We start from the raw sequence: 14,841 nt of genomic DNA, 5'->3' as shown, positions 1-14,841 counted from the left end.
AGCTGGATCAAATGCAGAAAAATTCACTAAATTTAAAGAAATGCAAAAATATTCACAATATAAGACTCTACATATCACTGCAAAACCCCATTTGAGATCCTTTCATCCAGTTCAAGTTTTCTTTTGCTCTAAGTTCCACTTCTACAAATACAAGAATGATGCAAAGCGTCTGAAGGTAAGTTTAACCTCAGGTACCACTGAAGATTAAATCTCAYTTAATAAACCCAATTTTAGAAATAAAGCAAGAGAAAAAGAATTGTTTTAACACTATCTTAAAGTTATAATTCTGTATCTTAYTACACTTACTGTGCCAGATTGTGTTTTCATGTTGCTTGTGAATAATTAATTTGAAAGTAGTTCTTTTCATCTGGTTGTTTGAAAGGTTTTAGGAGAAAGAGTCTGGGAAATATGTAACCTGTCTTAGGCAGGAAAAAAGCCTCAAGAGGATGACTAACAATTTTTCTAACTCCTAGTACTTACTGGCTGGTAACAGTCTCATACATACACTGCTGTGCTTATTTATAAAGAGCACCTTGTAGTCCTAATACAGGATACTCCAACATATGCATGGCCAAGCAGAAATTCAAGCAGCTTCCTTCTTGCAAACTGGAAAGTCTGCTAGCCTAGGAAAATGCTGGCCTAACAATTTTAGACTGCTTCGTGAAGGAAAACCAATTCTTAACATGATGAAACAGTTATCTACATCAGGAATAAGTCATACAACATTATGTTAACTACAAAGAAGACAAGCTAAGCACACAGAATTCTTGAGCTACTCAAAAAAAAAAATGCTCACATCCAGCTACTGAAATCTAATTATTTTTGCATTTACAGCAACTAGAGAGTCTCATATACTGTAGCCCTTTATTATAGAAAGAAAATAAAACTGAAGATGCTCTTTCAGAKGAGTCACTAAATGATCTTCACTCATAGATCTTCAACAATTCTGAAACTGAAACCAAGAAGCACAGAAGATACATCCCTTTTACTTCTCACTCTAGCATGGACAGCAAATGCTCATTCATAATTAGCAATTTCCTCATCGTCAGCTCACTGCCTATACACTTTGGGCTCATCAATAAACAAAAGTGACAGAAGAGACGGAGGTGACTCCTTCTTGTAAGGTACAGAACATATTGGCAGTTATCCTTGAAAACAGATGAAACCCACAAGAGGATAATTAAAACACAAAAAAATGTTATAAGAACTATAATGTTTCAGAGCTGTCCTTAAGAGAGAATCCCAACTCTGAAGCAAAATTAAATGTACATAGGAAGAAAAAACATCTATAGCACTGTACCGATCAAAGTAACCCTTCTTGCTATTTATATTTTTCACTCACATTCTCTGGTAGCACCAATATAATTTCTTACTATTAAATAAATAAATAATTCAAGAACTATTTCAAAGAAGAGTAGAAACTCAAAGGACAATCTGGGGAGGAAYGACAATCACAGAATCAGAGAAYGTTAAGGTTGGAAGGGACCTCGAGATTATTTAGTCCAACCCCTCTGCTCTAGCAGGGTCATCTAGAGCACATTGAACAGGATCACACCCAGGCGGGGTTTGAGCATCTCTAGGGAAGGAGACTCCACAACCTCTCTGGGCAACCTGTTCCAGGGCTCTGCCACCCTCACAGTAAAGAATCTTTTCCTCCTAATCGGGTGGAACTTCCTGTGTTATGGTTTGTGCCGTTGTCTCTTGCCCTGTTGCTGGGCACCACTGAAAAGAGTCTGGCCCCATTCTCTTGACACTCTCCCTTCAGATATTTCTATGCATTGGTAAGATCTCCTCTCAGCGTTCTCTTCTCCAGGCTAAACAGGCCCAGCTCTCGCAACCTTTCCTCATAGGAGAGATGCTCCAGTCCCCTAATCATCTTCACAGGCCTACACTGGGCTCTCTCTGGTAGCTCCATGTCTCTCTTGTACTGGGAAGCCCAGAACTGGTCACAGGACTCCAGATGTGGCCTCAGCAGGGCTGAGTAGAGGGGCAGGATCACCTCCCTCGACCTGCTGGCAACACTCTTCCTAATGCASCCCAGGAGACCATTGGCCTTCCTGGCCACAAGAGCGCATTGCTGGCTCACAGTGAGCTTGTTGTCCAGCAGCRCTCCCAGGTCYTTCTCCGCAGAGCTGCTTCCCAGCAGGGCAACCCCCAGCCTGTAGCGGCACATGGGGTTATTTCTCCCAAAGTGCAGGACCCTGCACTTGCCCTAGTTGAACTTCATGAGGTTCCTCTCCGCCCAGTTCTCCTGCCTGTCCAGATCTCTCTGAATGAATGGCAGCACAGCCCTCTGGTGTATCGGCCRCTCCTCCCAGCTTGGTATCGTCAGCAAACTTGCTGAGGARGTACTCTGTCCCTTCATCCAGGTCATTGATGAATAAACCGAACAAGACTGGCCCCAGCACTGAGCCCTGGGAGACACCGCTAGCTACAGGCCTCCAACTACACTCTGTGCCACTGATCACAACCCTCTGAGCTCTGCCTTTCAGCCACTTCTCTATCCACCTCGCTGTCCACTCATCTAACCCAGTCTTCCTGAGCTTRCCTATGAGGATGTTACGGGAGACAGTGGCGAAAGCCTTGCTGAAGTCAAGGCAGACGACATCCACTGCTCTCCCCTCATCTACCCAGCCAGTCGTGCCATCATAGAACGCTATCGTATTGGTTAAGCAGGATTTCCCCTTGGTGAATCCATGCTGACTACTCCTGATCACCCTCTTTTCCTCCTTCCTGCATGCTTGGAGATGACATGCAGGGTGAGCTGTTCCATCCCTTTTCCAAGGATGGAGGTGAGRCTGACTGGCCTGTAGTTTCCTGGGTCCGCCTTCTTGCCCTTTTTGAAGTTTGGAGTGACACTGGCTTTCTCCAGTCCTTGGGCACCTCTCCTGTTCTCCATCAACGGAGTGACACTGGCTTTCTCCAGTCCTTGGGCACCTCTCCTGTTCTCCATCARCTTTCAAAGGTGATGGAGAGCAGCCTGGCAATAACACCCACTAGCTACCTCAGTACCTGTGGGTGCATCCTTTGAGGCCCATGGATTTGTGGGTGTCAGGTTTGCCTAAAAGGTCTCTAACCTGATCCTCCTTGGCCAAAGGAAAGTCTTCCTTTCTCCAGACCTCCTCCATGGTCTCTGGGCTCTGGGATTCCTGAGGACTGGCCTTAGCAGGAAGAGACTGAAGTAAAGAAGGCATTCGGTAACTCTGCCTTCTCTGTATCTTTCGTCACCAGGGCCCCCACGTTATTCAGCAGCAGGCCCACACTTTCCCTAGTCTTCMTTTTGCTACCGATGTATTTGAAGAAGCCCCTCTTGTTGTCCTTGACATCTCTTGCCAGATTAGTTCCAAATGGGCCTTAGCYTCCCTTGTCAYATCCCTGCATATTCCGACAACATTCTTACATTCCTCCCAAGTAGCCTGTCCCCTCTTCCACTTTCTGTGTACTTTCTTCTGCTGCTGCTGTTGGAGTTTTGCCACGAGCTCCTTGCTCATCCATGCAGGTCTCCTTCCCCCTTTACTGGGCTTCTTTCTCCTTGGGATGCACCACTCTTGAGCTTGGAGGAAGTGATGCTTGAATATTAATCAGCTCTTGGACCCCCCCCCCTTCCTTTTAGGGCCCTTATCCATGGGATTCCTCCAAGTAGATYCCTGAAGAGGCCAAAGTTTGCACTCCTGAAGTCCAGGGTTGCCATCCTACTTATTGCCTTGCTTCCTCCACACAGGATCCCAAACTTCACCACCTCATGGTCACTGCAGCCAAGGCTGCCCCAGCCTTCACATCTCTAACCAGTCCTCCTTTGTTGTTTAGGACAGGGTCCAGCAGGTCACCCCTCCTCGTTGGCTCCTCCACCACCTGTCTCAAGAAGTTATCATCGAAGCTCTGCAGGAGCCTCCTGAACTGTTTGTGCCTGGCTGTGTTGTCCTTCCAGCAGGTATCAGGGCAGTTGGAGTCCCCCATGAGAACCTGGGCCTGTGACTGTGAGGCTRCTTCCAGCTGTGTGTGGAAGACCTCACTGACTTCCTCTTCCCGATCAGGTGGTCTGCAGTAGACACCCACAACAGTGTCCCCCCCCCGTGTTAGCCTGCTCTTTAATCCTCACCCATAAGCTCTCAACTCTCTGTGGGTTGAAAGGACCGAAGACAATCTATTAGTTGTTTCTGAGCTGGTAGAAAGAATGGAGTACAAAAATCCACGGGAAAGAGATGCAAAGACCTCACAATCCTAGTTCTAAATACACAATACCACTCTGACGACTACAGAAGGATAAACATGCATGTTCCAGAAACCCTTCAATAAATGCTATTTATAAAAATGGGTGTTGCTGTTTAAAAACAAAAATTGCAACTATAAACAGAACATATGGAAATACAAAAAAAGAGAAAAAGTATAAAACCTCTCTGAAAAAAGAAAACCTCAGAAATAATATTATTCTTTTTGAAGTAAGCAGAGAGCGGAATACAAATTTTAATCCCATCCTTCTTGTYTGCCAGAGTAGGAAACTGACCACAAAGCTAAACTTCCAAAGCCTTACACAGAGGCAGGAAGCCCAAGAGAACCACACTGAGGGAATACTGGCAATGTGCTAGGATAAAGTATTAATTTGCATAACAAACATGAAACATCTGAATAGACAGCATGCTTCACAAGTTTTGAATTAAGCAGCAACTCATTAAAGTTGTTCTCAAACTAATTTGTTCATGGCGACTACACAGTAATCCATCAAACACTGAAGCAAAGTTTCAAGTTAGGAGCAGTAATCCAGACTGCTTTATTTGTACTTTTTATGTACATTTTGATAACTCAAACTTTACGTGTTGAAGTGGACAAACCACCAGCAACACTTCAGAATATATGGGGGAAAAATAAATTTTATAGTTTTAAAGCTTGAAAGTTATTTTCAGAGCTCAGTACACATGCACACACTTCATTAATTCAGCTGATACATTCACAAGTGGTTTTTTGTCCAGGAAGCAAAACTGGACTGTTGCTTTGTTCATTTGCATACTAATGCCTAGCATGGTTTAAGACGATAGCTGTGCTGTGTCTATGTTATTGGCCATCTAATTCAGCAAAYTGGAAGGTTTACTATCTCTAAGACAGCCTTTAGAGTTTGCTGTGTTGAAGAAYACAAGTACGTCCCTCTCTACCAGGGACAGGTGATAGACTTTTATTAACCTGTCTGAGAAAAATCTGAGCATTACTCAATAGCATCTATTCTTTAAGAAGGCAATTAAMTTCTCCATATTTTGCTACTTGGAGGCCCAGGGAAAAGTACTTGGGAGATTACCTATATTGCCCCCTTAGGATCTTAGAAAGATTTTTCTTCACTTGTAAAATTAAAAAAAAATTATATACACAAAATGAGCTCTCAATGAGCAAGCACTTACAGGGCAAGACTATTTATTCTGAAGTAGTATTTTATACTTTACCGTAATTACTGGGCTGGCTAGTTTAAAGAGTTCAGGGAAGGGAAGTTTAAATTTARAAAATATTATGCTCAAACAATAAATGAGAAACTTCAACACAACAAAAGACTATAGAAAACATGAGTTCAAAAGAGACAAAGTGCAACCCATGCAATATTTTTCTTCTGCTTTTAATTTAACTTAAACTTAGCATAACCTCCTTTTGGTGATGTAGGAATGCAGACTGAGTCACTTTTCATGGTATGGAAGAGCAGAAAGCAATGACAGCAGCAAAGGCAGGCCTTGCAGTCTATCTGCTTAAAATTCACACCCTTTCACCTTGTGTGTGTGTGTGGAAGTAGTAAGTGGAACAGAAAATCACTTCCACCTGGACCACTGCTTCTCTTTATCTGTTAAAGGCACATATATCACTCCCATCAGAGGCTTCATTTTGACACTGCCATCTTCTAGTTTGTCATACTGTTCAAGCATCTGGTTTCCTCCTGCAGGACCGACTGGTAATATCAATCTTCCGCCAGGTTTTAACTGATCTATAAGCTAGAACATAACAGAGAATTTAGTGTAATCAGCCATTGCAGAAAATCTGGATATAAAGTTCATTGTATTAAGTGAATAGCTAGATATAAAGTTCATTGTATTAAGTGAAAAGCTTAAGCACATTTTATCTATCTGCTACTATGTAAGACATAAAAAGTTTTTTTTTAGTTGAAGCAGTTAAATGTACTGAAAACAACAGTATAACAACAACATGGTACAATAATTGGTATTACAGAAAAAAAATCACAATAATTTCATACAATTCCCAAGGATTTATGACATTTTATTTATCTTTCTAGAATAATTTTAAGTTGTACACTTATGACCCAACAGTCCCTCTTACCCTCTGTGAATGCAGTAGCATTTTATGAAACTAATATGAAAGGTATAAATACGATTAGCATAAGTGACAATTAACAGAATGTATGATAGAACTGCTTGTAAACCTCTTTTTTCTCTCCTTTCAAAATTAAAGTGGAATGTTAACTACAGAAGTCTCAATGAAAATTCAGTATTTTCCAGAAGCCAGGGGTGGAGAGGTGAAGGAAATATATACCAAAAAAATCACTAATAAAAGTCATCATTAAGAAATCATTCACTAATGTGCTTTAAACAACCACTTCAACTGTCGTTCGTCAACACTTTACTGAAAACAYCCCACTTAAAAAAGAGAGCACCAAAAAATCCAACAGCTGACATCTGGAAAAGTGTAGTCTACCTATAGCAACTCAAACCTCCAGTCACTCAGTATTCCCCATTAAAACTCGTATTTAAAAGAAACCTAACTGATACTTAGCACATTGAGCTATTTAAGATCACAGTATTTAAATTTACTCTCCTCCTCTCTTGGGGAAAGGAATAGAAAAYAAAGCTTAGCTTATCTGTAAGAATGGTAATTTACTTCAGTTATGCACACTCTGAAGTCCCTAGTTACTCTTCAACCTCTCTAGGAAAAACTACATTGTTTTTACTTYGGAAGCTATGAACATATGGCATTCTCTGTCTTTCCAGTCAAGTATGTTGCTTTTTGTACAGGTCCAATACCTTGGGAAGTGTGAAACAAAGATTTGTATTTTATAATTAAGTGCTGATAAAACCAAATTAATTTATTAAACAGAATATWCAAGTTCATTGTGATAATACAGATGGTGAACAGACCATTTTAAAATACATTTTTTTTCTAGGAAAGTTATTAGATCATGCAACTCTCGCAAACCAATAGGAAGCCCAATTGCAATAGAAACAGAAAACCCACACCATACATTAGCATCATCTTACCTACTGGCTCTCTAGCTGTGGGAATCTGTCAAGTGTTTATACATACATATGAAAAAAAATATTCTTTACAGCAAAAAATTTACAGAATCAGACACACAAAGCAAAGGCTTACTGCTTGGGGCACTACTGGTGCTGCAGCTCCTACATGAATTGCATCGTAGGGAGCTTCTTCTGCATATCCCATTCTTCCATCTCCCACTGCAAGAAAACACTTTTTTAACCTTTCAAAGGAGTGGAGAAAACAGCTGATCTGTCATATTTATAGATAAATAAAAGGCTATATTCAAATTTCAACTAAAATTCTCACCTGTTGAGCTGTAATAACATGATAAAATCATTTTTTAAAAAGTACAATTATGAAATAAATTTAACACAAAACCCCTCATACATATACACACAAATACACAAATCAATAAAATATAAGAAATACTACTGAGACACCTGAAACCAGAAAGCATGAATTTACAATGAAAGCTCTTTGCAAMATGTAGGCCATCCAGAAAAGACACCTGAGCATATATGGGCCCTACCATTCCAATGCAAGTGACTTTCCCTTATTATCATTTTTGAAAATAAGCTTTTCCTTGCAAAAACCATTGCTAAATATGACACAAACATAACTCACACCATTTCTAAACATAACACATATCATTAGTCTAAAGCATAAAATCTCAAGGGCACATATCAGAAGGTGTGGAAAGGATGAAGGAAGTTTTCACACACTACACTACTAGTAAATAACCTCTGTGCTGGAATGAAGTCCATCTCTACATTCAAGTCCTACACAATTCCACACTCATCCCCAAACAACGCCCCTTTGCTTGCAAAAGGGTCTCACCATCCTTCCTGCAACAGCAATTGCTGGGCTAACACTGATAGCAGGTCAGACCTGTGGCTAAAGCTCTAAACGGTTGCTAGCAATAGATTGGGAGTAGTTAAATTATTCAGGGGGCCGCTGATACAGCTTTAGCTTTGGTGGAGAACAGAGATGCACCCTACCACAGATAGCTCACACCACTACAACTATGCAAGTGAAATGAGACTTAAAAATAAAAATAAAAAAAAAAAGGAAAAAAAAATTCCTATCAACTGGACTAGGGCCAATCTGAGAAAGACCCCAAACTCAGGCCCAGAAATTATCCTGATTTAACTGCAGTTGACATTTGAAGATGAAAAAGGGCTGTACCAACAAGAAGCRGAGAATATGGTTTATTTCACTATTCAAATCTGAGTCCCTTCTCTTCCAAGCAAAACAGACATACTCTAATGAGATCTATTCATCACTTACATCTTGAAATGCAACAAGGTAAGTTTGAAAAAGAGAAGGCAGAAACCTTGTTCTCCTCGCTGTTTAGTTTTAGAAACAAAACATAATACATGTTAAGCAAGTAAAACTGTAGAGATTAATGTCTCCTTGGGTTTTACGTAGGTCACAAACCTCAGGGTCATGAGAAATACAATCACACTGGTCACCCTGACAATGAAAAAAAAAAGCGTGTGCGTGTGTGTGTATAAAAAATACAATACAATATATACTTTATGATATATATCTTATAATATGATACATATAAAAATAAAATCTGTCCTGCTTGAGATCAAARGTCAGCAAAACTAAAATATTATAATCTCAGCACTTACTGAGTACTGCACAATAGCTTTCAGGAAAATAACCCTGTTTTTCTATTCACAACCTGGTCATCAGCATAGAGGGTACATGGGACACGCATCACTRAGATAAAATTATTTTCAGTACTAAATTCTTAAATATGTAGAACTACTTTAAACAAAAGCAGCCATTYTGAAGGTTGAGACGTACAAACTTGCCTAGGCTGTCTAGACAAAGTTGGAGGTAAGAGTGATACCTGAACTTGAATTGAAAAATAAAGGCTGTGATCCTATYCAATGTGCTCTAGATGACCCTGCTAGAGCAGAGGGGTTGGACTAGATGATCTCTCAACCATTTTGTGATTCTGTAATCACTAAAGCAGAAAACGGAGCTAACAGAGCTTCCTCATGGAAGAGTTTTGTTGCTTGCTTTTAAACCTAGAGCTGATCTGCTGATAATATACTCAAGCTTTCAGTGTCTCTGTACTAACCTTTCACATAGGGAGTTGTAGCATTAATACAGAAATAGGGAGAAACTACTTTTCTTTGCTAGGTTTATAGTACTCTCATCACTTCTGGCTATGCCTGCATTAGGAAACAGTGCAACACAATAGGAGCAGATCTGTAGGACAAAGCATTTAGTGCTGACAATCACGCAACACATGCATTTCAGCATGTTCGCTCCAGACTAGCTCTAGTCTTTCTGGCTTAACACTCATTAATATTGCAAACACATGTGATCGCTTCCCAGAACACACAACACAGTTTAGTTTCATCCAATAGGAAGTTGGTGCTCTCCAAGACTACTCTATGATGTGAGCCAAAGTGTGATAAATGGAAACAGTTGACAGATTCACCTCAAAGGTACCTTCCTGAGCTAAAATAAAAAGCTGCTATGGACATACCCTAAGTACACCTATTTCCTTGTTCTGAAATGCATTTATAGCGTATCTGAGGTGCCACAAAGCAACACAGAATATTTCAAACAGGCCTGTCAAAAGCCAGTGACTGACCTGGCTAGCCAAACTCAGTTTCAAGCACCAACCAACCCTGTTCACTATTTTTTTTTACAGTTTTGTTTAGATTCTAGCTCCACAACAAAGGGCTCCCTAGAATCCAGCAGAGTTGAAGCATTCTTCTCCACCCAGTTCACAAACCGGCTACTCCACCACCTCCATTTTCTTTATGTATCTCACAACAAAACTGTACATAGTCATTCTGCTACATAGTCAAACATAATATAGGTGGTGAGATTCACTTTAAATTCTAGACTCCCAAAAGTGTCAGAGTTTGATTTAGATGTAATTGGAAGCAAATGTCTAAACTGCTCTTGCAAACAGCACCAAGAGAGGGGAGCAGGGAGTATAGTTTCCAACAGTTCTAGTATAATACCTTTTCCAAGAAACTTTAAGCCATACAGTATCCATCACTTGGAACACATTCTATACATGTGTTCAAGTATTTGTGTTGATCGGCTTGTTTCCAAAAGATTTGCAGAGCCCCCCATTCATGAAATAAAGAATCAAGGACCAAGGAAGAAGCTGGGTAACACTCAAACATCACAAACCATAAAATCTTTTCCCAGTATTTTTGTAAGAGCAGCCCCAAAACAATCCATAGCCTTTCAAATTCCTTTTAAACTTAACCAATAGAATGATAATCATGCAAATGCTTTCATTCTGCCAGCTATATTCAAAATAAATAAATAAATAAATAAATAAATATTATTTAAAACAATTCACTGTTCTTTTTAGCATTATTCCCTATCAGTAACTGATCTAAACTTGGTATCAATAAACCACTTCTGAAATGGAAACGATCATTTTAAAAATAAATAAATAAATAAATAAATATTATTTAAAACAATTCACTGTTCTTTTTAGCATTATTCCCTATCAGTAACTGATCTAAACTTGGTATCAATAAACCACTTCTGAAATGGAAACGATCATTTTAAAAATAACCGACACCAACTTTAGAAACGCATACTGCCAATCCAGTACTTTCACTTTTGACTTTTTGCATGCAACTTTTTCAATTACTTCATCAGAAGCATAAAGACTTTGTTAAAATGCTTGAATTTAAATGACACTATATTCGTTCAAGAAAAGTTGTAGGTCCCAACCCAGTTTTACACTGTAAACAATGTGACAGAGCTTCAGCATGAAAAGCTGTGTCACAGAAATACACTTTCATGTTAAATAAGCATCTGTAATAGAATGATTACATGTTCTTTAAAGTTACTGGAAGCCATATACTCAGAAGTGTGCAAAGATGACATTTTTCATAGGCCTAAAGAGGGCTTGGATTTTCAATTGGCTCTTCTTTCCTTGGTTCAACTTCTTAAATTGTAACTTTTAACCATACCTAAATTCCAGACATTTTCAGCCAGTTGCTAGAAAGAATATTAGTTTAACTAATATATCAGAGTATATCAGAGTGTGATGCTCACCAATCAGTTTCACTCTTCCTGACGACAGCAATGTAGGATCATCTTTTTTGACATTATTTATTGAGTCATCTACTAGTTCTTTGATATGATCAATTCCTACAACTTGTCCTTTGGGACCAACCTGGAATAAAAATATACAGTTGAATAATTTCTGCTAGTTTTAGTTTATTTATGGAATCACTATTTTTATCTCCTGAACCCATCTCTCTAGAATAAAAACAAAAACTGTTAAGTGATAYTGTGTTTCCCCAATGTTATGAAAGCTACGGCTTAAGATCAGACATTCTGGCTGCTAGAAGCAATGGATATTTAGAGTACATCAGTACAGTTTCATAAATGCTTGTTATAGTTATGAAGTGATTCAATTAAGTTACAGCATTAGTAGAGATTTCCATTCTCAGTTTTTGGAAGGTAAATTATATCATGCATATTTGTATTGCCTGCAATAGGAAGCAAAAACTTCAAGGACAAAGATTACAACTTTCACATTCAGTCAACTTACTTAAAGATTAAGATTTTTCTAGAGTTGACCTTACTTTAGAGACAATATTAAGTCCTGTATTTTGTTCTACATTATCTCAAGAGTCCTATCCTTTAAGAAGAAAATTCAGCAATTAACAGCAAGGGACCAATACCTTTCAGCTCTTGTATTCATGAATCTACTTTCAGATYTACAACTCTCTTCCACAAGAAGAATGGAACTTTTTAAAGCTCAAAACTGACAATGGTCACAAGATGGGGGGAGGGGGGAATAGTGGAGAGAGAAGAGAGAAACTGTATCASAAAGTGCATATACTTTTACAGAAAATCACAGTAACCAAAACTGTTACAGTGATTCTCCTGGAATTTTCTCTTTACTCCACAAGTCACTTCCGTTTTGGAAAGAGGTGAAAAAAATCTTAATCCTTAAAAATCTGACTATTTTTAACAAGATCCAGTTCAAAGAACACAGTGGCAGAACGTCTCTTGGCTGCCACATGCTATCACACAATCCTGTAGTTGAATGGCCACATTTGAATTTATTGGTTCTGTTTCYGTATCTTACATTTTAACTTTGCAAAAGCACATAAAGCTAATAATTGGTTATCAGTATCATGTTTCTTTTTTTCCTGTTTTGCTATTTAACATAGCACAAGATTTATGTTAATAACATCAAAATAGAAGTATTGGCTCTTCTTTTTCAAGTGAAACAAGGCAAGTCTAGCTTTTGAAAAAGAACATGAGACAGATGGCAAGTTTTCACTATGACAACCACAGGTTACTATTTGGAGGAATGTCCGCCAGTCAGCTGCATCAGAAGTTGGCAAAAGATCCAGTGTACCCCTGATCTTCAACAAAGGGTAACACAGAATTGGAAATTCAGCAAAATGGGCACAGCAAGAAATAGCCTGATTTAAAGTAACAAAAACTCCTAAAAATGTCAGCAGCTTGTCACAATCCATTATGCTATTTCTGAATCCTCAATCTAGACAGTCTTCACCTATTGCCCTGAAACTTCAAAGCATGTGTCATTAAGACAATAACAAAATGGTACAACTTTCAGTGTTTCCATGGTATGTTCAGAATAGAAATATACCACACTCTTTCCATAATTCCTGCACTTACAGAAGGGGAAAAAAAAAAAATCAATTTGCTACCAATCTTTAAAAGTGAATAAAATTATCTACAAAGCACACAAACTTAAATAAATTTTCTCATATCAGTTTAACAGCAATCTTAAAATCCTTAAAATACTTTCCTAATCTAAGTAGAAATAAGGCTTTCCCAGAAGAACCACAAATAATATTATCCTCATAAAACAGCCATAGCATCCATGTGTACTCAGATACTCATGGCCCAGATCTAAGCTGTTCATTCTAGATCTCTAGCAGACTGAGAAGCAACATTCATGTGATTCAGCAAGCACATCCCCAAGAAGACCTCCAAGATAAAGGCTTTTGCTACCAAAATTCAGTTAACAAAAGCTTGAAAGAAGCACATTATATGGAATGACGGTAATGTTAGAAACAACAGAAGAAGAAAACTGTGACAGAGCAATATATAGTGACTTGTCTATAATTATTCAACTGGATGAAGCCAGGTCCATGCCACAGTAAAATGCTATCAAGCAGAACAAAAGCACTTACTCAACACTTGTCATAAAACACATCTGTAAGCATTGCACAAAATATACCAAGAAGAAAAATGCAGCAGGATTTAAGAAGATCATTCATATGATGATATAAAAAGTGCACTTAACCTCCGCCAAACTGAAATGAGTTTCCTTTCTATCACATTTCTGACTTCTTTTTTTAAAAAACAGTTCTTCAAAAGGAAAAGAAGTATAAAACTAGACAGATCACATACCTTATCTGTTTTTTTTTCCTGGATGTTTTCATTTTTTTAATGAGAAAATAAACATAASTCTGAAAAAAGCATTAACTCTTGCAGAACGGGAATTACAATGCATGCTAKCACCTGATAATTGACTCCAAGGTTACAACAAAAATAACAGGTATAATATTGAAGAAATTACATTTTAGATTTCTGCTAAGCTGCAGTTTAACTCATTTTACTTGCAGTTTTGTTGGGTTTTTTTTCTTTAATCTGGTGGTTAACAAGAAGTACATCATCCAGTCCTAAACATCCTTACCTAATCTTAAACCATCCTTACCTAATCTTAAACCATCTTAAACCAAAAGTGATCTCAGACTCAGTGTCTCAGACAGTGCCTGAAAACAATAAAATTTAAATACAAAAAGATAACATGAGAATTTATTATATTCATCACCACATTCCARATTAACTTTTCAGACAAAAAAAAAATTGACCATCAAGCTGGCAGTTTAATGAAAGTCGCCATTAGCTATAAAGCAATGATAAAAACTTGAAACGGAGAAAGGGAAACTGGTTGGTTATATGCCACTACGTAAATCAATCCAACAAYACTGTGGTTACAGCCATCATAAAACAAGTTCTTTCATCTTTTGTCCTCTTGATACAGAAAGAATTCCTTCTGTAGAGGYTGAACAACCCAGAGATGATGTTACTTTGGAAAGACATAAGAAGAATATAAATTAATATCTAACTTAGAAAAAGTTGGATTTGCATTGTATTGACTCTCCCATGATGCAGTAACAAGAAGAAAAGTGAAATTTTCAGTTCTAAGGTAAATAACTTATATACATTCAATATATATTTAACCTATGGAAACAGGATTCTCCTAAGACTTGCTAAGCTGTCACCCCAGCAGAAAGACAAAGACAGTTGGTCATGCTAAGAACATTCACAGCCACACAAAATAAAGTAAAAATCATGGTTAGTCAGGACAAACACCTCCTTCCTTCAAGGTATAAAGCAGCCATTAAACATGTAATCAAGAAAAAGCTTCTCATCTTGGCAGTTTCTTCATCACCACAGAATTTACTAGAGGCTTAAGTAAAAGGGTCCAGTATCAGCTATGATAGATAAGAAATAGATACTAACACCCAGGAGAATACTGTATTTCCTGTGTAATCTACTTCGGTCCACTGTAAGAAGCTTGAGGTTTTTTTTTTTTTTTTT

The 14,841-nt window shown here is 38.2% G+C and overlaps 1 protein-coding gene and 1 pseudogene across 1 annotated transcript in view; both read right to left on the bottom strand.

Moving 5' to 3' along the window:
- The window catches only part of PCMT1 (protein-L-isoaspartate (D-aspartate) O-methyltransferase), a 37,419-nt gene that overhangs the window by 5,896 nt on the left and 16,682 nt on the right, over positions 1-14,841 (bottom strand). The window contains exons 5-8 of the mRNA XM_085310855.1: positions 12,620-12,626; positions 11,299-11,452; positions 7,354-7,439; positions 5,794-5,963 (exon numbers count right to left, since the gene is read on the bottom strand). Coding sequence (XP_085166981.1) covers positions 5,794-5,963; positions 7,354-7,439; positions 11,299-11,452; positions 12,620-12,626 — 417 coding nt within the window. The remainder of the gene's footprint in view (positions 1-5,793; positions 5,964-7,353; positions 7,440-11,298; positions 11,453-12,619; positions 12,627-14,841) is intronic.
- On the bottom strand, positions 1,599-3,595 carry LOC146601210 (uncharacterized; annotated as a pseudogene).

The sequence above is a fragment of the Rhea americana genome, unplaced genomic scaffold (assembly GCF_003343005.1).
Source record: "Rhea americana isolate MKP2758 unplaced genomic scaffold, rheAme1 scaffold_108, whole genome shotgun sequence".
Lineage (NCBI taxonomy): Eukaryota > Metazoa > Chordata > Aves > Rheiformes > Rheidae > Rhea > Rhea americana.
The sequence above is the reverse complement of the archived record's forward strand: the minus strand, read 5'-3'. Positions and strand labels throughout refer to the sequence as shown.